The sequence below is a fragment of the Aspergillus brasiliensis genome (genome assembly GCF_001889945.1).
Source record: "Aspergillus brasiliensis CBS 101740 unplaced genomic scaffold ASPBRscaffold_3, whole genome shotgun sequence".
Taxonomy (NCBI): Eukaryota; Fungi; Ascomycota; class Eurotiomycetes; order Eurotiales; family Aspergillaceae; genus Aspergillus; species Aspergillus brasiliensis.
In genome coordinates, this window is record NW_027137444.1 from 2,411,561 (window position 1) to 2,434,636 (window position 23,076).

The 23,076-nt window shown below is 51.1% G+C and overlaps 11 protein-coding genes across 11 annotated transcripts; 3 read left to right on the forward strand and 8 right to left on the reverse strand.

The window, feature by feature from the left end:
• Window positions 1-1,206: 1,206 nt before the first annotated feature.
• Window positions 1,207-2,840, reverse strand: ASPBRDRAFT_205029 (putative C2H2 transcription factor). The gene is made up of 2 exons (XM_067621728.1): window positions 2,622-2,840; window positions 1,207-2,566 (listed from the first exon to the last, which is right to left on the reverse strand). The coding sequence occupies exons 1-2, from the start codon at window positions 2,637-2,639 to the stop codon at window positions 1,592-1,594; spliced, it is 993 nt and encodes a 330-aa protein (XP_067482227.1). The 5' UTR covers window positions 2,640-2,840; the 3' UTR covers window positions 1,207-1,591.
• A 1,727-nt stretch (window positions 2,841-4,567) lies between these two features.
• ASPBRDRAFT_469744 (putative L-cystine transporter) lies at window positions 4,568-6,068 on the reverse strand. Its single transcript, XM_067625755.1, has 4 exons — window positions 5,693-6,068; window positions 5,605-5,622; window positions 5,075-5,513; window positions 4,568-5,002 (listed from the first exon to the last, which is right to left on the reverse strand). Exons 1-4 carry the CDS (start codon window positions 5,731-5,733, stop codon window positions 4,634-4,636), a joined length of 867 nt encoding a protein of 288 aa, XP_067482228.1. The 5' UTR covers window positions 5,734-6,068; the 3' UTR covers window positions 4,568-4,633.
• Window positions 6,069-6,935: 867 nt separating this feature from the next.
• Window positions 6,936-9,403, forward strand: ASPBRDRAFT_52956 (uncharacterized protein; the record flags this gene model as incomplete). Its single annotated transcript, XM_067626978.1, has 3 exons — window positions 6,936-7,086; window positions 7,137-7,504; window positions 7,559-9,403. 3 exons carry the CDS (start codon window positions 6,936-6,938, stop codon window positions 9,401-9,403), a joined length of 2,364 nt encoding a protein of 787 aa, XP_067482229.1.
• Window positions 9,404-10,084: 681 nt separating this feature from the next.
• Window positions 10,085-11,503, reverse strand: ASPBRDRAFT_118771 (uncharacterized protein; the record flags this gene model as incomplete). The annotated part of the gene is made up of 1 exon (XM_067617192.1): window positions 10,085-11,503. The coding sequence occupies one exon, from the start codon at window positions 11,501-11,503 to the stop codon at window positions 10,085-10,087; it is 1,419 nt and encodes a 472-aa protein (XP_067482230.1).
• A 57-nt stretch (window positions 11,504-11,560) lies between these two features.
• On the reverse strand, window positions 11,561-12,729 carry ASPBRDRAFT_147413 (F1F0 ATP synthase subunit delta; the record flags this gene model as incomplete). The annotated part of the gene is made up of 6 exons (XM_067619270.1): window positions 11,561-11,865; window positions 11,923-12,012; window positions 12,078-12,166; window positions 12,277-12,407; window positions 12,499-12,521; window positions 12,598-12,729. The coding sequence occupies 6 exons, from the start codon at window positions 12,727-12,729 to the stop codon at window positions 11,833-11,835; spliced, it is 498 nt and encodes a 165-aa protein (XP_067482231.1). The 3' UTR covers window positions 11,561-11,832.
• Window positions 12,730-12,920: 191 nt separating this feature from the next.
• Window positions 12,921-13,592, reverse strand: ASPBRDRAFT_40227 (uncharacterized protein). The gene has a single exon (XM_067624311.1). It carries the CDS (start codon window positions 13,276-13,278, stop codon window positions 13,087-13,089), a length of 192 nt encoding a protein of 63 aa, XP_067482232.1. The 5' UTR covers window positions 13,279-13,592; the 3' UTR covers window positions 12,921-13,086.
• Window positions 13,593-13,802: 210 nt separating this feature from the next.
• ASPBRDRAFT_193665 (60S ribosomal protein eL29) lies at window positions 13,803-14,532 on the forward strand (the record flags this gene model as incomplete). The annotated part of the gene is made up of 4 exons (XM_067620656.1): window positions 13,803-13,809; window positions 13,949-14,000; window positions 14,307-14,409; window positions 14,497-14,532. The coding sequence occupies 4 exons, from the start codon at window positions 13,803-13,805 to the stop codon at window positions 14,530-14,532; spliced, it is 198 nt and encodes a 65-aa protein (XP_067482233.1).
• ASPBRDRAFT_40228 (uncharacterized protein) lies at window positions 14,496-15,096 on the reverse strand. The gene has a single exon (XM_067624312.1). The coding sequence runs from the start codon at window positions 15,076-15,078 to the stop codon at window positions 14,794-14,796; it is 285 nt and encodes a 94-aa protein (XP_067482234.1). The 5' UTR covers window positions 15,079-15,096; the 3' UTR covers window positions 14,496-14,793.
• Window positions 15,081-16,776, reverse strand: ASPBRDRAFT_172501 (uncharacterized protein). Its single transcript, XM_067619728.1, has 2 exons — window positions 16,449-16,776; window positions 15,081-16,393 (listed from the first exon to the last, which is right to left on the reverse strand). The coding sequence occupies exons 1-2, from the start codon at window positions 16,708-16,710 to the stop codon at window positions 15,174-15,176; spliced, it is 1,482 nt and encodes a 493-aa protein (XP_067482235.1). The 5' UTR covers window positions 16,711-16,776; the 3' UTR covers window positions 15,081-15,173.
• A 245-nt stretch (window positions 16,777-17,021) lies between these two features.
• ASPBRDRAFT_27970 (NCBP3 domain-containing protein) lies at window positions 17,022-18,524 on the reverse strand (the record flags this gene model as incomplete). The annotated part of the gene is made up of 2 exons (XM_067622452.1): window positions 17,022-18,308; window positions 18,381-18,524. The coding sequence occupies 2 exons, from the start codon at window positions 18,522-18,524 to the stop codon at window positions 17,022-17,024; spliced, it is 1,431 nt and encodes a 476-aa protein (XP_067482236.1).
• Window positions 18,525-20,698: 2,174 nt separating this feature from the next.
• Window positions 20,699-22,721, forward strand: ASPBRDRAFT_27971 (putative glycosyl hydrolase; the record flags this gene model as incomplete). Its single annotated transcript, XM_067622453.1, has 2 exons — window positions 20,699-21,581; window positions 21,640-22,721. The coding sequence occupies 2 exons, from the start codon at window positions 20,699-20,701 to the stop codon at window positions 22,719-22,721; spliced, it is 1,965 nt and encodes a 654-aa protein (XP_067482237.1).
• Window positions 22,722-23,076: the final 355 nt, after the last annotated feature.

Genomic DNA, 23,076 nt, shown 5'->3' on the forward strand with positions numbered 1-23,076 from the left:
CGTCCGTTCGCGTTAAATTCTCCCGAGATGAAGAATTGACTTTCTCAACAATTGTCCATGCGACGTTGTGAGGATAACGCAGTCAATTCTTTGTCATCATCGACCATCATGGCATTCATGTATACTGACTGCACATGCATTACGAACCTTCCCACTAACTAAGCAATCCACCAATCACTCCCGCTTCTTCCCACATCTATCCGACTACTCCCCTTTTTTTAAGTGATACCAGATGTTGTTAGAGTCTTGTTCTACTTTTATTTCCAACTTCTTTTCCTCGTTCTAGTAACTCCATTGCTCGCATCATGTCATTCGCTTCTTGTGTTTGAATACTTTGATTCCCCCGTTCGTCTTGCTAAGTGATCTGGCGAAGTGTGCACGGGTTTGTACAAGACTTTGCTAGTGGGCGTTTTGCCGTGTCTCTTACTTGCTTTTCCTCACCTTTTCTTTACACCGTTTCAGCTTTTCTTTTCTCCTTTTTTCTCCTCTTTTCCCTTCTTTGCTTTTTCTTTTCTTCTTTTTTTCATCTTCCTCCTCGCTTTTGATTCTCAACTACCCAATTTGCGATCGATCCTATCTTCCAACTTCGCTTCTTCCTCAGACTATCTATACATATAGGAGGTTCTGGCGTCCTCTTTTCTTTGATTTTCTCATTTTTATTTTCTCTTTTCCTTATTTGTGGACGGTAACGAGAGGCGTTGTTCACCGGTTTACTTCATTTTCCTTGCATTTACGAATGTCCTGATTCGACTTTGAATTTACCCCCCACTTGACTAGCTAGCTAGCTGAATCGGCTTAGCTGGCTACATATGAATTGAGATCAGACGATTGGGGAGAAAACCTTTTCCTTTTTTTTTTTACATTCTAGCAAATCTGAGAAGGATAACGAAATTCAGTATATCAAGCAGTCATAATGTGATTGCGTGTATGTTTGTGGCTAGCGATAGTGCTAGCCAGCTAGTAATTACTAGTAGCTCAGCACTAAGAAAGCGTGCGATTTGTATTCACACCACGTCCACGTCAGAAAGGCTAAATTGGCAAGGCTGGGAAAATTGAAGGAAACACAACAAGGTGAGAACGAGAACGAGCACGACTCAGAAGAAGACACGTATAAGTACAGTCAAAGTAGATAGATGATGATGATGATGATGATGATGATGATGATGAGGATGAGTCAATTTGGTTGGTAGGTAGTGGGATGTCACATATACATGATGTAGGAGTTGTCAAGGTTGTCTGCCACTGTCCTGCAGTGCTGGTCGATTTCCTTTCTCGCTATGAATTCTCAGATGCAAATAGAATCAATCAACTCAAATCAGATCAGATCAGAAGAACCCTTTTCAGAAAAAAATGAGAAAAAAAAATTCAACATATCAATATATCAATCAATCGCGCCGTTAGTCCCATTTATCTCCATCCGGTCCCGAAACTGTGTATATCCCATTTGATTTTGCTCCGTAAAGTAAATTGGCAATGTGAAGTATTTTCATGAAGAGGAGGGGGCAGTAAAGAAAGAAAGATAGGAGGGAGGAAGGAAGGAAGGAAGGAAGGGAGGAAAGGAGGAAGGGAGCAAGGATAGGGGTCAAAATCATCATGTCTCCCTTCTCTTATGAATCCTCCTCACATGATCCTTCATATTGTCTACCCTACTAAATACCCGCTGACACCCGTCCCACTCACAAGGAATCTCGGGGTTGTGTTTGGCTTCATGCCGATCTCGGTCTTTCTTGCTGGAGAACCCGCCCCGCACAGCCTGTGGGCACCCTTCGTACCGGCAGAAGAGATGCTTGCGGTGACGATTATAGTGTTTCCGAAGATCACAACCCCGACGGAAGACGGCGTGCGAAGAGCAGCCAGGATATGCGCAGCGCCAGGACCCGTCGGGGTTTTGGATGCCATAGTTGGTTAGATCTCGCGTCTGGCTGCGGGCGGAGGAGGTGTCGGAGAGGGATTGGAGTTGGAGATCGTCTAGATCGAGGTCTAGATCTAGCTCGAAGTCAAGGTCTGCGGTAGTAACGGATGATAAAGATGCGGTGGTTACGGGGGTTAGCCGTGATTGAGAGAAGGAGGATGGATCTGACTCTGGGAGGTAATAGTCGGCATTTGCTGGGTTGGGAGGTGATTGTGATTGTGATACTGCTACTGCGAGCCATTCTTCTTGATCAATGGGAAAGTATGTGTTGTCTGTGGCTGGGATGGCCGGGGGAAAGGATTCAATATCGGGTCTGAATGGCTGCGGTGGTACGGTCTGGTGGGCAAATAGGGGAGGATAGGGCTCTTGATCTTGGAAGTAATGGGTCCCAATGTCTGGTTTCCTTGGATGGAGGGACTGTGTTTGGCCAAAGGCGTAGGGGACTGACCCAGACATGTTGTGGGCATCTGACAGAGGGACCTGTTGAAAGGCTGTAGCGGGAAAGGGGTATGGCTGCACCTCAGGCGACATCATACTGTGGGCTGAGGAGCCACCGGGCACCATCAGCATGGCTCTGTTGACTGTAGTCCTAGCGGTCATTGCGGATGATTCGGAATTGGTTAAAGGTGTCCTGGACACTCGAACGCGCTTGTTCTGAGGCTAGTCAGTATGAAGGTAGTCAGTCTATGCTGTTGGGCATGGATCTCACTAATGTATCTTTGTCCATGGACGTACCTTCGGCGGTACTTGTAGTCCATGTACTGAAGGGACCCGGAGTGTCTTTGGTGGGATGAAGTCTATTTCTTTGGATGGTTTGTCACAGCTCGGCGGGCTCGGAAGCATTCTGGGATATTTAAAGCCAGTGGAAACCGTGGTTCTCCAACATTCTTATCTTCAGGAGTGTCTCGAATGTCAGATGTGGCTATGCACATCTCCAGGGCTGACGGTCAACGGGTAGCTGAGCGAATCCCTTTTACAGATGATTGATAATCGGAGTTAGGGCGTTGATGTCACTGTACCATTGACTTTGGTACTTAGCCCTCATCGCCGGTGGCTCCCACGTTTGCCCTGGGAAATGCAGCTCGGGATTCCCGTGTCTAAACTCTCCAGAAGCCTAGGGGAACGTTTATTCGGTTGGGAGGTGATTGGCAACTCGAATAGGCATGCAGATCTAATGAATTGTCATGCACTGCGGCTGAAAACTTAGGACCAACCCTATTCGGATGACACATTTGCTCAGAGGCTGTCCAATCTGAGGCACAGTAGCCCAGCAGATCAATAGTAGTGCTCTGGATTTTGGTAGGTACGTTTTCTTTTTCTGTTTCCCTTTGCTTTTTCCCATTTACCGCGCCAAAACAGGACACTCGCTGCTTATGTAGAAGTAGCAAGTGTTCCATGGCCGCTCAAGTCCGACTCTTTGATAGGGCTGAGGTCAAGAGCGTCACAAGGGAACTGCCATAAGGCACCAAACAAAAGTGATGATGGGTAATACAGACGGTTCTGGACATGGGGATGACGTTTGAGCCCCAACCCAGCAGTTGCAGGACCTTTTGTTCAGCGCTAATAGGACCGCGTCGGTTCGGGGAGTCGGCGGACCAGCATGTGTACGGACGAGGTTGGGTGATGATTGGCTGTGTCGTGTACTAATTCCGGCCATTGCATATATGCATGCGGAATCCTCTGATTCATGGGGAGCTTGGATGCAAAAGTCTAAATGCCGTCTGAGCCTCAGCGCCGAGTGACAACCTCGAAACAAAGTTCCAGGTGATCCGATCGCAGCATGGCCCAACAGGGTAGGAGGCAAGGCCAAAAAAAAAGGCATCGAAACTTAAGAAATTAGTGGTCGTACGAGTCATATCACTGGGCAATGTCCCTCGCCGTTTGAGGGTTGGACGACGTCAACCATTCGCCATGATTGCTGGACGGGTAGGTCAGGCCCCCACGCTTATTTCCCAAAGAGGCGTACAATTGCGACGCTATAACCATGGCTGAGAATGCAGATCATTTGGGCTTACCGCCAGATGGACCTTAAGCCTTGTGCCCACGATCCCTGCCGTCGGGCCTTGGTTGCTAGTATTTCTAGGTGACGGGCCCCCGGGACTGGAGGATTGCTCGCAGGAAGGCCCGGAAAGAGGATCACCGTCAGCATGGACCGGCTGCCAAAGAGCGGTGTCGCTAGAGCCAGTCGTCTTCTCGGACTGGCCTCCATCGGGCTTGCAGATCTGGCCTGGACCGGGTTAGATCGCGTGTCACTGCCATGTTACATCGCGGTGTGGATGTAGATACACTTTCGCGGAGAGAGAGCCAAAGACATTGTTCCAAAAATACATTGTCGCAGTTTGGGGAGCCGACTATCGTTCCTCCACAACACCCAAGACACATGACTATTTTCAGCTTCTTATGGTTATCCAGGCTGTAAATGCTGTATACGAGCTACAGCCATCTTTCCAGACAAACTGCTCCGTCGGCTGTGTTGGCGGAGAGGTCTATGAGGTCATACATGTCACAAAATCTCAGCCTCAGTCATCATCCGACCGAGAATGTAAAAGCGAAAAAAACATTCTAAACAACTCGATGCCCTTCACATGACAAAGACAGTCCAAAAACGTTCTTATGGTCATCCAATCTATCCAAGAAACCGGAACCGCCGACGGGTCGGGGCCGCCGAAGCGTTCCAAAGTATTGACAATTAACCACCACGATAGACGGAAGTCTAAAACACTAACTGCGCTCGAGCAGGCCGTTGGACTCGGACAACAAAGGAGTCCGGTCACTCGGGTTCTGGGTCTTGCCGCTACCATCCTCTGCATCTCTGTAGAGGATGTAGTGCTGCACCACAAAGATCAGATCGAAAAAGATGGTAACGTTGGACAAAAGAAACTTGATGGGGTTTCCTGTGACCCCACTCCAATCATTTTGGAAGCTAGAATCCAGCAGCAACTGGGCAAGGGATAAGACGCCCCCAGATAAATCAAATAAGATCTGTCCAATACTCCAGCCGTATGTGGACTTACGCTTATAGTTGACCCATGCTTGAGGTACGTACTTCACGATGGTGATGACCAATTTCACGTAAGAAAGGGCATATATCTAGATTGACACAGGAGTCAGGGGTTGAAACTTCATGCGGGGTACCCATTTTCACATCCCTCGATTACTTACGACATCAATCCACGCCCAGGAGTATGGGTCATAGCCGTTATTCGGGCTCTGGCCGAGAACGATGAAGATAACGATCGCGACGCCGACTATCGAGCCCCAGAAAAGGCCTGCTACCGGCTTGCTGACTTTCTGATGGCGAGAGACCTTGAATCCCCAGATAAACGGCCAGAACTGTGTATAGGTGATAAAGCTAAGGACGACAGCATGTAGGGCGAAGGCAAAGTCGTTGAAGCGCACGGTCGGATCCTCAGCAAGCGGGTGACGAGCAGCATACTGACGACGGATCACGGGAGAGTAAAGAAAAGCGGACGTATAGATGGTATAGCACACGAAGCCTAGCACGTTGATGGTAGGGAAGTCGATCGCCAACCCCGTTGTCGAACGTCGCCGGAAGTTGTTGATCGGCTGGGGATAGAAGGAAGCAGACCAACAGAGTGTGCTTTGGACATGTAATCAGTATGTACGATTCCCTTGAGTCTCACATTTATCATGATCCATCCTCCCTGGTACTTGGAAATTTGAAGACGTACTATATCCAGCCAAGTAGGCTGGATTACCATGGTGTTAGTACATAGTACGAATGAGATAAGGCGGAAGATAGGGAGGGAGAAGACATACCGAGAGAGCGCCCTCACGAAGATTTCTAGCTGAGTTGCCATAGTTGCCCCCTTGTGGCTCTGCTGCTGCTGCTTTTCTGTATATGAGGGCGTAAGAGGGGCACTGCAGCAAGATGGAGAGGCTATCTATATGCCTCAAAGGTGAGGGAGGATGGAGTGGATCGCTGGCGGAGAGCAGCTGATAAGATACGGAAAGCACGCGATCACGGTCACCTGGCCTGACCGCTTTCCCAACTCCGCTGGCTAACATCTGGAATTGGGTTCCTTGCAAGTCTGGTGGATCTTTCCTGGCTTGATTAATTGACCTAAACTTAGTACTGCAGCTTTGGTAAATGCGTGGGGACCGCAGGGTCTACAATGGATACTACAGGAAGACGAACAGCCCTCACTATCGACCAAGAAACTGGCATCGGTGGACTTGTGATCCTGCAAACATTGAGCAGCACACTGACACTGCTAATTGGTTGACAGCCAGTCTTAGTGAGACTATAACAGCGGCTATAACTGAATGCACCCCAGCTTCCACCGGGATTAAGCATAGTCGATTAGTAAAATCCATGACGATCGGGATAGAACAAACAATCTGCTAGGGGTCGTTTAAGATCGCCGATGATGATCATACTCACTATGCGCATACGCAGGCGGTCGCCCGGGGCAGATGGCTGAGTCAGCGGGTGGTTGTCCGGGATATACGCTGACGGGCTAAACCGCAAATGGAAAACAGTTGTTGCGATGAAGCGGCTTGCTTGCCCCAGCCTCAGCGGCATTCCAGCCTGCATCTCGATCGTTCGGCGGTTATCCGCTTCCCTGTCCCACGATCCGTTCCTCTGCTTCAGTGCTATTCTTTCTTTTCATTTCATCTAAGTGGTCTTCAATTGTTGGCTATACAACCTGGTGTCCTGCCACGGTTCTCTCAATCCTTGTTACTTCCACTATCTAGCCCTCCCCCACCCTCGATCTATACCTATCACTCACCGCTAGCCACTTCTTCCCCCGAAGATAAACAATCATTGCAACGCTGGGTGCGGTCGCGTTCTAGCCTCTGTGATTGAATATCCCCGGGAACTCAAGAGGACGCCACTGCTCTCGATCTCCTTCGCCTTTCCCATCAGCGCATGGTGCATTCTTCGGAGTGGGGGATCTCGCTAGATCTCCTTCGGTAGTTCGGACATTCCAGTGTCAATGAGATCGGGAGGAATCTACGTCGATCGGATATTACAAGAGTTCAGAGGTCTTCAGCAACCATGACGGTCGACTCTGGCCTCTCCGCTGCGGGGAGCAGTACCTATGCTTCTAATACATTGCATGTCGGCGATGGGACGTGGGACTCGGAGCGCGACACATTCCTCCTCCCTAATTTGATGGGCATCAACTTCGACACAATGCGATACAATGGTTAGTAGCGTTATAGTTCCACGAGGCGCAAATCCGCTTACATATGTCAGGAATGGGAAACCGATTCAAGGACATGCCCGAGTACCATACCCTCATAGTCGTTCACGGTGTCATCGCTACTATCGTCTTTCTTTTCCTCGTCCCAATTTCCGTCTTGATCATCCGATACTATTCTCGATGGAATCCTTTCTGGGCTTTCAAGTTGCACGTCTGGTGCCAGGTCCTGACGTTATTGCTGAGCACCGTTGTGTTTGTGTTCGGTTGGTTTGCTGTCGGTCCAAAGAGAAGCCTGACAAACCCACATCACGGTATCGGACTTGCGATCTATGTCCTGGTGGTCTTCCAGATACTGTGGGGCTGGCTTATTCATAAAATGGAGAGGAACAAGAGGAGATACCATGTCCCCTTAAAGCTTGTGGTATGTTGTGTGACCGTTCGGTGTCCCGCCCAAAGGCTAACTCTCACGTCACAGATTCATCGATGGATGGGACGAGGCCTCACCATCCTAGGACTTGTTCAGATACCGTTGGGGCTCACCCTTTATGGCTCGCCTAAAGTGCTCTTTATTCTCTACGCGATCGTCGCCTTCATCCTCCTCGCAGTGTTCTTTGTGCTGTCATATCTATACGATACAGAAGGGTATCACATGGAGGGCGGCGGATACGAAAGCCAACTCAGCTATGTCTCAGGGCCCTCAGCTGCCGATGACCATCGCCGGAGTAGCTTCGGACCCATGGCTGCCGCAGGAGCGACTGGGGCCGGCCTAGCTTCGCTCTTTAGGCGTCGTTCCAGAGGCAGACCACACGATTACGATGAATCCCACACCAGCTACTCAGACGAAAAGCTTTCTGATGGGAGCCCCCGGCGAGGTGGAAAAGGGAACTTGCTTCTGAAATTAGGCGCAATTGGCGGTGGTGCTTGGCTTGCGAAGAAGTTCTTTGACAGGAGACGCGAGCGAGATGATGACACGGAGTCCGGCCGATACAGCAGAGCCCATACTCGAAGCGACAGTATGACGGAAGAAAGCTTGAGTAGACTGGAAGATGGGCGGCGACCGGAGCCCACGCCGCATACACCTCTTAACCGCCCACCGAGCAGGCCTCCCAGCAGACCTCCGAGTAGGCCCCCGAGCAGACCGCCAAGTCGACCTCTAAGCCGGCCTCAAAGTCCAGGCTCGTCGTACCTTTTAACCAGCACGTATCTGTCCGAAGCTCCCCCGCGAAGGCCATCACACGGACTCCGAGACGCCCTGCTAGGAGCAGGGGCATTTGCAGCGATCAAGGGCTTCTTCTCGCGCCGCAAGGGCGATGCAGAACAACGTCGCGTGGAAGAGATGCGCCGTCGGGAGATGGAAGACGAGCGGCTAGCCCGGGCAAACAGCAAGCGGCATTACCCCGGAGAGGGCTATTACCCAAGACGTGACAGACCGGCATCATTCACAGCCACGGACCTTTCAACTGACCTGTCCCGTCCACCCCGTGGTCCGCCGCACGGCGAGTCCATCGTCTCAGCAGTAAGACCCCCAATGGCATCCGGAGCAGTGGACGGTGCACGCTCAGACATACCGCCGGCACCAGGGCCACCAGTCCCACCTGCAGCAGCATCGGAATATCCAGGACCTGCAGCATCTACACACGGCCCTACGGAGCTCGCCTCGGGAGTAGCAGCAGGAACAGCCCTAGGTGCTGCATCATCCGCACATCGCCGTCGCAGCGCCAGCCGTCACCGAAGCAGCAGTCGACCCAGGAGTAGCAGCCGCCACCGTGATCCCATCGCATCTCCCCCTGTTTCTGTCAAAGTGAAAATGCACAATGATGGCCGCCACGTTACTCTCCGGAGACTAACGGACGAGGAAGCCGCCGCCAGTCGGGAAGCGAGACGAAGAGAGCGAAGGAACTCCCGTCGTCGCGCCGGCAGTGCAAGTTCACTATCAGGAAACGAAGGAGGCTCGCGCGACCGCTGGCGCCGTGTCGAGGAGCTAGAACGCCAGCAACAGGAACAGATGCAACGAGAGCAGGCGGCCGCCGCGGCAGCTTCATCAGGCTTCCCAGCAACTTCTGCCGCTCCATCATCAAGTATGCCTCCTGCAACGTCCACTTACTACGCACCACCTCCTCAGAATGGGAGCCACATGCCGCCTCCCCCGCCGCCCCCTGTGCCATCTAGCCATCCCTATGGCACAGGGAGTATCGCATCCCCCGGTACATTTACTGGCACGGAAGCGAGCGGAGACTACGCGAGCAATCGTCGACGAAGACGAGCGGAGAGAGCTCGTGCGCGTCAAGAAAGACAACAGCATGGTGTGGAATTCACTTGATGAAATAGCATCTGCTGCTATAACCCATGGCATTTCTTTTTCCTCCTTCCTCTTTCCCTGTATAGCAACCTTATGATTTCATGCCCTTTTTCTCTTTGGTGTTTGCGTCCTCTCTATGAATTTGTTTCTTCTGATTTTACCCCTTCATGTCAATCTTGAAATACGCTACGATGTACAAGTGCCAATGACTCGCTATCTTGGTTGTTGGTTCTTCTGGAAACTATGCCTCGTGCTTGGTGAAAGATATTCTGTGCTCGAAAAGAGCTTCTTGTTTGGTGATGTCCGGTAATGACGCTATGAAAGCAGCCATGCAAATTGGTTGCAATGAGCAAGGAAATGAACATGAATTGTTGATTTATTTGGCTATGGTTCTGTGATAAGATACTGCTATGAGAGAATGGACAGTGCTAAGCTCATAAGCAGCAGGAGTCGGTGCTCCTTTGACTGTGATTTTCTCGTCTGTTCTCCGGTTCCTGCATATAATGGTTGCCGTGTCGTTTCGTATTGCGCTGCTTTCTTGTACTTAATGAAAATAAAATGTGTTATCATGTACGTCTGCAATGTATCGTCAATAGCAAATTACCGAGCACCGCATTGTTCCTTTATCGTACGTCTTTGAGCTGAGTATCATTTAAGCCGTTGATCGAGCAATCGCAGGTTGATAGGTTGATCTCTTGCGCTCTAGGTCGTGGCAGATTCCCTTTGGTGAATGGTCAAGTTGATGCTGAACCTCTTCAAGACATACAATACTGGAAGTCCGACGAATCTCATGAATAGTTGCACAAAGATAGCCACCACTTCTTTTGACATGGGGCTCCGGAAGACGGTACAGAAGCTCACGAGAATCCGCGTAGCGAAATGCGGCAATGTGATATCGGCCCGGAAGAGACGGGTAGCCTTGTTTGGAGAAGCAGGTAGGTTGATCACTTGTCCTTGACGGAATTCAATAGACCCCGACGTGTTTGGCCAATTGATACTTACACTAAATTCGTAGGATGTGAATCCAGAATGTGCGTGCTGAAGTGATCGCTGCCCAACTAAGGACATACTAACAACACTTCGTTCCTTCGGCTTCGACAAGTGCGAATCCCAGCTAAGTAGCTTCCCAAACCAGTTTATAATGCGCTTCAGACTTGACTCTTGTACCTCCTGGTGGCTTTCCAAGGTGTCACTGCGGTTCTGGGCATATATATTGGCAGTCCTCGGTTTGACAATCCTTAAATCATGGCGCAATGGCAAGCCGTCAATCGAAGGCAAGGGGGCGGGGAATGACCCGCTCAGGTCGTTCTTGATAAGGTGAGACTTAGTTTCACGTTTGGCGGGTCGGGACAGGTATCGAGATAGGCCGAGTTTGGGGTCACTCCATGGTCCTCTTGGTCGCTTGCTGATATCAGTATCCGTACCTTGCAGAAAGATTGCTCGGTTGGCCAATCGGATACGAGACCTCGAACAACCCAGGGGGGTTGACAGCTGCGCTCTAGGTGCTAGCCACTTGTGATCCACAGGGCCGTCTCTCGAGGCAGGCATCGGACACGGAGTTGCATTTTCATATGTCTCTGAGCCGGCAACATCAACGCGGGATAAAAACCGTGGTTTAGGGGGCCTAGGTGGTTTCCACGCTGGTCTCTCCACAGGGCCGCGACTATTGCGTTCAGATAAGCTTTTCTCGTTCAAGATAACGAGGGAGTTCTTTTCCGGTCTCGTTGGAGACGGAGTATCCCGGCCTGATTTACCGTAAGGTCCAGTTGTGCTCTCATACCAATTATCAAAAGCAAATGTATCATCAAATAGACCAGGCGTTCCTTGATGGATCGCCGTGTCCTTATCAGACAAAGTTTCCAACATCTTGCATGTTGAGGCTAAATGGTTCGTCGGATGTTCTTTGTCCACGTCCATTGGAAATATGTGAAAAGCATCAGTATCATGAGAATCGCTGCGGGTCATGGTTGGGCGGGCAGAATGATCTTCTAATGGTTTATGCTGGAGTCGACTCGAAGAGTTCTGGAGATTGACCGATCCCCGACAGAAGGGAGGTTCTGGGCCACTGGACTTGGACTCCTGCATGATAGCAACTGGCTTAGTGAACGCAGGCGGCGTCATAGCCACTCCAGAAGTTAGTCATCTGCTTCTTCGGCGTCAGTTAGGAGGTCAAAAAGGCCAGTATGTCGGAGGTAGGTATTGGGCAAGATGAAAGCGAGTAGAAGGGAAAGGGAAGATGAAAGAGAAGGTCTCTCCTCGGCTATGTCGGAAAGTGCGATCCAGGCCGGCAGCCGCAAAAGGCATCAGCAGCCGGTTTATCAGCCAGACAATCTTGGAAATTAGTTATTTATGGACATCTGCGCCAAAACCATGCAAAAATGTTTCATGAGAATTGCTATAATTCTACAGGTTCAAAGTTGAAGTCGCGAGTGGATATGTACATCAGGTATCTATTTGAGGACGGCCTGCAGGCTCTCCAGCACCTGTTTTTGGGCGTCAGTTAGACCGCTTCAAACCTTGTTAAGTAGTGTTTGGCTTACCTCAAGCTCAATCTTGGCCTCAGCAATATCCTGCTCGCTGCCGCTTCCGTTGGCAATCTTCTGGGCCTCGGCGATCTGGGAACGGACGTTCTGTGGTGAGGATTGACTGATTAGCACTGGGCGCAGTCTAAAGCACGGATCGATTTAAGACCTACGTCAATGCTGAATTCCTCGAGAGGGAAACCCTCGACGGCGTTGATGCTCAGCTGGGAGTCGGGCTGGACAACGGCGAAACCACCAGACACTAATGTTCATAAAAAGTCATGTCAGCCTTGTCCTAGACACGATGTGTAGCGGCCGATCTGGAGAAACCCGGCCCGCGGCACAGATATGAACACGGTTGGTCGGACGTACGGAAGAACTTCTTGCTAGCACCACCCTCCTCAACGATCTCAACGAGACCGGGCTTGAGCTGCTCAATGGAGGGAACGTGGTTGGCGAGAACACCCATCTCTCCGGACTCGGCGGGGATGTTGACCTGAACACTATATGGAAAGGTTCGTAAGTATGGGGCGGTCTAGGGTGAACGACGGTCGTCCAATGCGTTCGACCTATTGGGAATGCGAGGCTACATACACGCCGGTCGACTTGAAGATGGACTGTTGGAGGAATAAATTGTCAGTATCAAACATCCATGCTGGTACACAGAGGCGCTCAACGGAATCGGAGTCGTACCTGGTGAGGAAGGGTCAGGGAAAGCTTGATCTTGTCCGACACAGCCTCGGCGTAACCTCTGCGCTGGAGAGGAACGCGGAGAGCGGAGGGACGAGCCCTGAAGGCAGAGCGAGCGAAGCGGAGAGAGCTCATCTTGCAATGGACGAAGGGGGTGGGTGGTAATAGTATCCCTCTTTGAACCTGAGTTGGGAGATGCAAAGGTCGAAGTCGGATGCCGGTTGTTCCCTAGCGGCTCGGGCGGTCACGTGGTGGGCCACGCGCCAACAGAAGACCGCCGCACTCGGTTGCTGTGTTGACCGTGGACAACGCTTGACTGCTTCTTGTGCTCCGGCTATTGACTTTGGGTGTGCGGAGATGCCTCTGCTAAGAGTCTCTGGCTCCTATCTATGCATCCCTGACGTGAAACTACCGGCCAGACGTGGTGTTAACACCGCGAATCTTTATAAGCATATGCTACAGAGTCCTACAAGCTGGGAAGGTCAAAGCAATCTAGATGGCTAAGAGAATAGGAGATAAGACAGCCATTATCAATGTCACCACTGTCATACCGAAGCCCGACCAAGTCTGCATGTGTCCATCACTGGGGTCCATATCAATATCACGTGATATACGGCTGTCAACATTCCCGTCGTCATAACTATGGACCGCAGGTCCATCCATACCTCCGATTTGAATCGACATCGACCGGACAGTGCTAGTGATTACCTGGTTTGCCAACTATATATTTTCTGTGTTTGACATTCAGACCTCTGGTCAATACGTACTTCATAGAAGCCATTCCCCGGCTTTGAATTCATCAACAGTTCACCGTGTTGTTAGTCATCAATCACGGGACTATTTGTGCCTCAGGTATCAATGGTGTCCCCGTTACAGACAATGCGCCACCATCTCCACGAAAGTATTGAAGTAGCAAGCACAACCTAGCACTGTAAATAAGTTAATGTAGTTAGCAATCAACAATCAATATCAAGGACAAATCTAGGCCCTAAGCCGGGACAGTCCCCCCAAGTAGTAGCTAGATAAGTAGGCCTACAGTGAATCAAGAGACACGGGCAGGACGCTAGCCGTGCTCGGTAAGCGAAATCCCACAGAAAACCAGCCCTAGCCGAACCTGCCTTGGGGACTCTGGCCTTCCGCTCCGTTCAGGATAACCTCACCCGCCAACTCCTCGTCAACCGTCTGTTAGTTGCGACAAATCCGACAAGATGGCGAGTACGTGAACCCCCTTTTTGCACCAAAAATTATTCCAAATCCCCGTTAATTGCGATGCTCCCGTTTCTCCTGCCCGGGAAATGCGATTATCGATTATCTTTCTAGAGGAGTTATGTATGACTGACATGAATTTCTACAGAGTCCAAGAACGCGTCTCAGCACCACAACAGCCAGAAGGCTCACCGTAACGGGTGCGTATTATAAGCCGATTTTCTTCCCACCCTTTCTCTGTTCCAAGAGTTCCACACACGAAACGCCAGAGGACGAATACTGCGATGTTGGATAGAGGGCGATATCTTCGACAGATCAAGAGGGGCTCAGAGAACGGATGATGTGGAGGAGAAATATAAACCTCGCCCTGGTGATGGATGATATCGGGCCAATATCCAGCATCCCAGCATATTCGTCCTCGATGATCAACAACGAGAAACCCGAACACAGGAAAGAGAAAGAGAGAGATCGGAACACTGACCATCGCCTTCTTCCACAATCAACAGTATCAAGAAGCCCAAGACCCACCGTTACCCCTCCCTCAAGGGCGTTGACCCCAAGTTCCGCCGCAACCACAGACACGCTCTCCACGGAACCGCCAAGGCTCTGGTACGTTTTTCTGTGTGACCGATCCAACAAGAAGAATAAACTTGTTGGGCGAAGCCGAAAGGAAATCGACACTAACAACCTGAACAGAAGGAGCGCAAGGAGGGCAAGCGCGAGATCGCATAAATTCACTTCCAACTAATATAGAAACGTTTTAAAAGAAATGAAAGCGATTTGAGTTGGTTGATTTGCTCTGCTCTGTTTCCTTTCCTACGTGCGACCCAACACAACGAACGACAACAGAAGCACCCGTCGAGAGAGAAAAGTACATTACACATGGAATGAGGATGTCATGTCCCGTTGGGTTTCCCCCGCAACAAGACCGGGCTTGTCACATAAAGCAAATGGATTCGGTTCTCTAGTGTGTTGCTTTTCCTGGGCTTCCATTTACCTCCCGTGGGCTGGTGGTTCATTTGCTTTTTCTGACGTGCGGTTTTGATACCGTAGTATGGTGGGTTGGTTGGTTGATTGATTTTGTGTGAAGTTGGTGATGAAAACAGGCATATGTGTGTACAGCTTCGTGCTTATTTTTCCATGCGCGCTTGCTGAAGGATTTTTTAACGTGCCGAGAGAAGACACCCATGCCCTCCAATTACCAAACACCCTTTGCTTTTGCTCTACCATGGCGAGAGGGTGCATGGACGGAGGGCTACATATTACCTTGTAGGCCATGTAGGTTGATAAGTGAATTGATTTCGATTTCAAAAAAAATACCATGAATCTGTTTCCTGTAGATCGGATCCCATATACCATACCTATCTATATAATCACTCAACCTTCCAAACAACCAACCTCTTATCAAATCCCCCACTAACCAACCACTCCTCCCTATCACCACTATTCTCACCATCAACCCACCCCGCCCAAAGCGTCCTGATCTTACTCCCAACCTCATGCCCATCCTTCAACAACGTCACAACCTTCCCCGTCTTCACCTCCACCCCCCTCACAACCCCATCATCCCCATTAACCCACACTCCCGACCCATCCGGCCTCCACACAACCTGCGGCGTCGAGTACGCCGTCTGCGGCGCAAACGTATTCGCCTGGATCAAGATAGCCGCGTCCTCGCGATTCTGAAGCGACAGGGCAGCGAACGCCTGCGCCGCTTGCGTTGCTGGCTCCTGTTCCTGCTCCGCCGAACTTCTATCCAAGCTCTCCGATGAGGGAAACAGTAACCGTACAATCATGACTTTCATATGCGGAAGAGTGGAAGTTGCGATGGCGATGAGACCCGGGTCATGCGGGCTGAGAGCCAGACAGGAGGGGGAGAAGGCGACCCAGGCGTTGGAGTGCGGGGCGAGGTTTTGTTTGCCGACTAAAGGGCATTCGTACCCGGTGGTTGAGGCCGCCGATGGTTTGACATGGTAGTAGTATAGATTGGTTGAGTCGCTGCGGGAGACGAGGAGGATTAGGTCCTGGGGGTTGTCGATGTGGGTGGTGAAGAGGATGGATTCCGGGTTAGAGAGTAGTGGGATGGAGGCGATGGGGTCACCGATTTGCGTAGGGGTTGTTGTTGTCGTTGATGGTGATTCTTCCGCGTTTATTTGCATGCGGTAGAGGAAGACCTTGGAGTCCCAGCCTGCGGTTGCGATCCAGATTGTCGTAGAGGTGGAAGAGGTGTCTGCTTCGTTGCTGTTTCTTTGCTCGAAGGCGATGACTTTGACGGCGTATTTGGCGTGGTCTTTACGACGGTCTATAATGTCTGCGCCTCTTTGGAGAAGAAGCTGGCCAGACATATTGGTCATGAGGATGTATCTCCCATCCTGGATCGGGATGTACGATAGAATTGGAGCCTCTGATGTGCCCGTGAATGACTGGACGAGGTCATGGCCAGTGGATGTTTGGAAGAGATGGAGGTGTCTGTCTGCGCCAGTGGCTATCAGATACAGCTCTGCTTGCGCATCTGGCCGTTGCCATTGCTCTACGGAGCATGCTAATAGGTTTGAAGACGTTGGCGTTCGGATGATGTTGGGCTTAGTTGGTGCTGTGATAGCAAGTCAGATTCAGCTTGTAGCGGGGCATGGAGGAGTTATACACACCTGGAACGGTCCAGATGTCTTTTTCCTTATCACTCTCACCATATCGCTCAAAGCTTTTGCTTTGGTCGAAAGCTTTCTTCTCCTCGAGAACGTTCTCGATGGTCCAGTTGTTCGTATCATCTTTGCCGCGTTGTTCTCCCGCGTCGGACGGAAGCCCCGCTTCTTGCAGGAAAGCTTTGAGAGTTTGCATGTAATGGTTTGTCCGTAGGAAACGGGCCACAAGGGTACTGGCGAGTGGAATGTCTTGCGATGGGGGTGGCATCTTGGAGGTTGGGCTGGGGTTGAGCAACGGAATGTACTTTGTCGAGCGATACCTTGGGAATTTGAAGATATATATCGGACTAGTAGTGGTGCTAGCTCCATCGCTCCACTCGGGCCAGATCTATGTTTCCGACGAGTTAAATGAAGTGACCTGCGCAAACTACTAGCCACCTGAGCACTACATTTAAATGAAGATACCGCATCTAGTGGAGAGGTAGGATGTTCTCATTTGGTATAGGCTGAAGTACAAAAGAATAGAAAGTATATAAAACAAGGAAATGCTCTCCAAAGGCCTGACCCGAAGCTAAGCTCTCAGCCGAACATGTCCTCCGCTCTCCGACGTGGCCCTCCTCGCCCTTCAATTTTATCGGAGAACAGTTCCTTTCCTGCGTTGGAACCGTACTTATTAGGGAACAATTCGCGAACAGACGCACCCCGACCCTTGATGGAGATGCCATTTGCGGCACCACGAATCGACATCCCCTGATCCTGCCTTGCTGCCCCGCGGATGTTGAGCCCGCTTGTCTCGGTCGCCTCAGGGAAAAGCTCAATGTCTCGCTTTCGGCGCGCGGGTTGTTGATCTTGACTCCCATCCACAAGAGGCACTGAAATCCTCCGCGAGAACAGATCTGCCGTCTCGTCCGCAGCGTCAATTGCGTCTGACCGCCGATGGTTGCTAACTTTCTGCGGGAAGAGTTCTTTTGCCGTCCTGTTTGGGAAGAGTTCCCGCGCATTCGCATCGCTGGTCTTGGCTCCTGAAGATGGGAAGAGCTCCTTGCCTTCATTGCGGCGGCCGAGCTGGGGCGACCGGTCGCGGAACCGTCTGCGATCCTGCCGATCGTCCTCAGCATACCCGCCTTCCATCAGTGTATCCCGACCGGGTGACGCGCTACGGTTGCGAAGGCGACCAGACAATCGTCCTTCTTCCTGTGGGAATAGATCGCGGCCTCCTCGCCTTCCCCGCCTTTCGCGACTGCGGTCCGACGAGCGATCGCGGCTGGCTGGCGTCGTGTCATCGTACATGTTGGCACTGAAGTTCTCGCCCACATCGCGGTCTCTCCGGCGTTGCAGTTCTCGACCGTCAAACCGTCTTCGTCTGTAATCCCCATCGCTGTCGTCTCCACCTCCCGAGCGTCGTCTGTCGGCGGCGAGTTCTCGTCGCAAGCGTTCCCGAGGGTCATGTTCAGGGTGCATGAGATAAAACCGACTGGCTTCGTGCGCGCGGGGCTTTTTGCGATCCGCCTTGACTGCCGACCTAACCTGGAGCACCGAGTCGGGGTGCGTAGACAGGAGCTTCGCGGATCGTAACCGTAAAGCGGGCAATGTGGATGCGTCCTCCTCCTCGCTAACTTGCGTAAATGCTGACAGAGCCTGGAGACCAACCTCCGTCGAAGAGTATAAGAGGTTCGCCGATGTGTCATCGATCCATTCAACCCGGATTGGCTCCTCCAAGGTGAAGTGTTCGGCGGCGAATTGCTTGATATTATCTGTCGTCAACTCGTCTACACCGCGTATATGAACCTTTTCGCACTGCGCCTCCTCGTCAAGAGGATCGATAGCTCCATCTTGAGCAGCAGTCGTTGCCACGAGAGTTTGTTCCTGGACAATTCGACGAAGACGTTAGAAGTGAACGATTGGAATCTGAGGTGGATCGGGCGAAGGTATACTCACAGTCTCAATTGGTTCTGCTTCAGGGAGGGGTCCAAGGTCAATGTCCATGTCAATATCCATGGAGGCGTCCATTGTGTCAGCAACGGGGGCAGCGTTGGAGGCGTCTAGTTGAAGAGAAGGCTGTTGCGTGCTGGCTACCTCCATTGAGGGAGGCGACTCTGTCGGAAGACACGGGTATTGAGTGCTATGCCAAAATCCAATGTGAAATTTAAGTTAAATACCTTTGACAAAGCTCGATGGCAATGAAACAGGAAGAAGAGGGGCGGCGAGGAGGCTGAGATGATCTCAAAGTGAAGCCGAAAGGAAGTTGTCTTCTACACCGCCCGGACCAGCCGCCGGCGGAGTTTCGCCGCCGCCGCAGGCGATGATGCCGATGCTCTTTCTCCCTCTCTCTCTCTCTCTCTTTTCAACTTGATGATCACTTCATCTGAATCTCACTATTGATGTATTTGCAAGAGCGCGCTTATCTGTCGACATTCACATGTTTTTATAAAGCAGGTTAGACTGATCAGGTAGCCGAGTGCTGTCCATGACGATGGATGATGATCAGCACGACAATGACGACCTTCGTGTCAAGCAGCAACACATGGCTGAAGCTGTGAGCTGCTGCGCACCGGTGCTCTTGGTGACTTCAAATTGAGGTTATGATATATTCGTGAACTGATTGTTTCAAACGATACAAAGGTATTAGGCTCGTCTGTTACCGCCTACAACTGACCTTGAAGCAACACTGTTACCAGCATTAGAACAATCCTATCATGACAGTGGTGCCAGCCTTTCTCCATTGTAAATAGAATCGCCCTGAAGCTGAGTCAAACTTGGGAACCCTGATGCAAGAAAGAGCCGTGGCGGTCGCTTAGTTGATCGTGTCTCACTGAAAGCTGTATGAATTTACTGTCCTCGATCACCCGTCATTATCGCCTCATTTGATGACACTTGTGGTGTGACAAAAGCGAGCATGGCTCTCCTCTCTGTGTTCAGTGTCTACTGATGAAATTTGATCCCATGCTTCCAGCTTTATTGTCCCTCTGTTTAGTCCAAGGGTACGACGAGACTGAGTGGCCTGCTTTGGGGGATAATGGCCTGCTTCTAAACGGCGTTGGTCTACATGAGCATGATGCTATCTTATAGTATTATACATTGTTGTCGATGATATATTCCGTTTGCTTTTATCCTGCCGGTGGCAGTCTCATTTAGCCTCCAAACGGTACACCACACCACGTACTACCATAGCAGATAATTATCAAATGGTGCCTCAACTATCAAGTCACTTTTGACTCTGTCCCACCGTTTAGCAAACGGCCAGGCCCGGCTAAAATCCGGGGTACCCCCACCGGAGCTCCGGAAGAGTCACTCATCGATTATATGGGAGCTATTGCATTGCTTCTGGTTTTGTTGTCATTCCCGCCGTTGCCGTTATAGACTGGCAAGTCTGCTCCACAGACTACTTGATATCCTTACCGGATCGTCGTCCCGACGTTCCTGCTGCACCTTGCCACGGCGATATAGAATGCCACTCGTAGATATCGGTTAGCATGGACTTGCAACTGATCAGGAATGTGGAGCGAGCATGGTAGTCTATCGATCCCCGCTTGCATTTGGGACCGTCTACAGCAACAACGGCTAACGCTAGCTTCTCTTGAAAATAGAACCGTGAATCCGTTCCACCTCCCAGATAATAGTCTATGTTGTATATCATCCTAACAATCGAGCAAATGTGCACTGATGGATCGAGTCAAGATAGCCTTATTGCAATCTTGACCGGGGATTGTCCAGATGAAATCTTGTGTTCCCGCCTTCCCCGCTTCTGGTCATATCAACTTGAACTTACCCCGGACCTACTACTACTCCTCCTCACTAAAGGAATGTGGCGGTTAACATTAGGCTATATTCCTGTATTCCAGCCCAATGCATGCCATTCGTGGATTCAAAAGGCTTCCGGTCTCTTGGCCGGAACAACTCACACGCTCTAGAGCAATCGTTTCTCAACTCTGCCTTTCCTACTGGACGAAGGTGAAGCTGGTCGGCAGCATGCCCGTAGTGGCATTGGTGACACTGTGACGCAGGCAGCGATGCGGCCAGAGCAGGATGCATTGTTTTCGCCTCCCAATTGGACCACATCTTCCCTACTGTTCGTGTCAATGATCTTGGGTTAGACCGGTCATCGTGGGGGGCTGCAATGGTACAGCATGTTCAAACACCCCCCTCAGTTCTTTTTCTAGACTGACAGGTTTAAAAACAAAGAACCCTTCCCTTACCCTTGTGGCCTTCAGAAACTGCATTTTTCGCATACCGATCCAGACAATCACATCATCACAATGCTCTACGCCGAGGATAACAAACTCATCTTCCGGTTCGACGACCATCTCCTCTGGATACAGCCATGGGGTGACAATGCCCTTCGAGTGAGAGCTACCAAGCTGGCTTCCATGCCGACTGAAGACTGGGCCTTATCCTCTAAGCTCACCTCAACCGAGCCTGCTATAAGCATTGAAGAGCACAAAGACTCCAGCATCACCAACGGCAAAATCACAGCCACAGTATCACAGCGCGGAAAGATCACAGTCTACAACCAGAAAGGAGACAAACTACTCGAAGAATACGCTCGCAATCGTCGCGATCTCAAGGATCCCAAATGCAGCGCTCTAGAGGTTGAAGCTCGCGAGTTGCGACCAATCCTAGGAGGAGACTTCCACCTAACCATGCGATTCGAGTCGCTGGACCCTAAAGAGAAAATCTACGGAATGGGTCAGTACCAACAGCCCTTCCTCAACCTCAAGGGTGTGGACATCGAGCTAGCGCATCGAAACTCTCAAGCCAGCGTTCCTTTCGCGCTTTCCTCCCTTGGCTACGGCTTCCTCTGGAACAATCCGGCTATCGGACGAGCTGTGTTGGGGACAAATACCATGAGCTTCGAGGCATACTCTACCAAGGTGCTCGACTACTGGGTCGTAGCAGGAGACAGCCCGGCGGAGATTGAGGAAGCGTATAGCAAAGTCACTGGTTATGTGCCGATGATGCCCGAATACGGCCTTGGGTTCTGGCAATGCAAGCTGCGATACTGGAACCAGGAGCAGCTTCTTGGCGTCGCACGAGAATACAAGCGACGGAACATACCGCTGGACCTTATAGTCGTTGACTTCTTCCACTGGAAGCATCAAGGAGAATGGAGCTTCGATCCTGAATTCTGGCCGGATCCCGGTAAGTCCTCCACGTATACAAGCCCTAGCAACAACTAACACCACCCACCACTGCGCAGACGCCATGATCAAAGAACTTCAATCTCTGAATGTCGAGCTAATGGTCTCCGTCTGGCCAACCGTCGAAAACGCATCAACCAACTACCCAGAAATGCTCGAAAAGGGCCTCCTAATCCGACACGACCGTGGCCTCCGCGTCTCCATGCAATGCAACGGCGACATCACGCACTTCGACGCCACAAACCCGTCCGCCCGAGAATACGTCTGGTCCAAAGCGAAACAAAACTACTACGACAAGGGCATCAAAGTATTCTGGCTCGACGAAGCCGAACCCGAGTACTCCGTGTACGACTTCGACCTCTACCGGTACCACGCCGGCAGCAACCTCCAAATTGGGAATATCTTCCCGAAAGAATACGCGCGGGGGTTCTACGAAGGCATGCAATCCGCGGGGCAGAGCAATATCGTCAATCTCCTGCGGTGCGCGTGGGCAGGGAGCCAGAAATACGGCGCCCTAGTTTGGAGCGGCGACATAGCGTCCTCGTGGTCGTCGTTCCGCAACCAACTAGCGGCCGGGCTAAACATGGGTCTGGCAGGGATCCCCTGGTGGACAACAGACATCGGGGGCTTCCATGGAGGCGATCCTTCGGACCCAGCGTTCCGGGAGCTATTCACGCGCTGGTTCCAATGGGGGGCATTTTGTCCTGTGATGAGACTGCATGGCGATCGGGAACCCAAGCCCGAGAACCGGCCCACGGATTCGGGATCCGACAATGAAATCTGGTCCTATGGTGAGGAGGTCTACGAAATCTGTAAAAAGTACATTGGGATTCGCGAGGAGCTGCGCGATTACACGAGGGAGTTGATGAAGGAGGCCCACGAGAAAGGAACCCCCTTGATGCGAACCTTGTTCTATGAGTTCCCGGCCGATAAGAAGGCATGGGACGTGGAGACACAATATCTCTATGGCTCGAAGTACCTTGTTGTGCCGGTGTTCGAGGCAGGGAAGCGATCTATCGAGGTGTATCTGCCGGCTGGGGCGTCGTGGAAGATTTGGGGTCAGGATGTGATCCATGAGGGAGGGAAGGAGGTTCAAGTGGAGTGTCCGATTGAGACGATGCCGGTATTTGTCAGGGTTTGAGACTCATGGATAGTAGCTTCAAGTTGTGGCTTTAGGTTGAATTGGGTTGCCTGGATGTGATGAATGGATGTATCGACGGGAGGTATATCCGACGCATGAGCAGGGTTTGAGATGAATGGAAATCAAGTTGCAAATTGTTGAGAGAAGAAGAAGCTCAGTAATATCCCCACTAAGTAACTATAACACAAATCCAATATGTCAGCTCGTGTATGTATGTGATGAACTGGACTAACTACTTCGTAGAAAGCTTACAGTAAGTGTGCTGGTGCTTGCTGGTGCTGGGATATAGTAGCCAAAGTTGCATCGAGAAGAAGAAGCAGCAGCAGCAGCAGCAGCAGTAACTAGTTAGTTAGTC

Bases quoted from the DNA above. Each gene is read 5' to 3' on its own strand.
- ASPBRDRAFT_469744 (XM_067625755.1), bottom strand. From the start codon at position 5,733: ATGGCAACTCAGCTAGAAATCTTCGTGAGGGCGCTCTCTCG. The intron at 5,003-5,074 runs GTAAGTAATCGA...GTGTCAATCTAG, and splicing joins CCTGGGCGTGGATTGATGTC to ATATATGCCCTTTCTTACGT.
- ASPBRDRAFT_40227 (XM_067624311.1), bottom strand. From the start codon at position 13,278: ATGTCGATTCAAATCGGAGGTATGGATGGACCTGCGGTCCATAGTTAT.
- ASPBRDRAFT_40228 (XM_067624312.1), bottom strand. From the start codon at position 15,078: ATGGCCTACAAGGTAATATGTAGCCCTCCGTCCATGCACCCTCTCGCC.
- ASPBRDRAFT_172501 (XM_067619728.1), bottom strand. From the start codon at position 16,710: ATGCCACCCCCATCGCAAGACATTCCACTCGCCAGTACCCTTGTGGCC. The intron at 16,394-16,448 runs GTGTGTATAACT...TTGCTATCACAG, and splicing joins AGACATCTGGACCGTTCCAG to CACCAACTAAGCCCAACATC.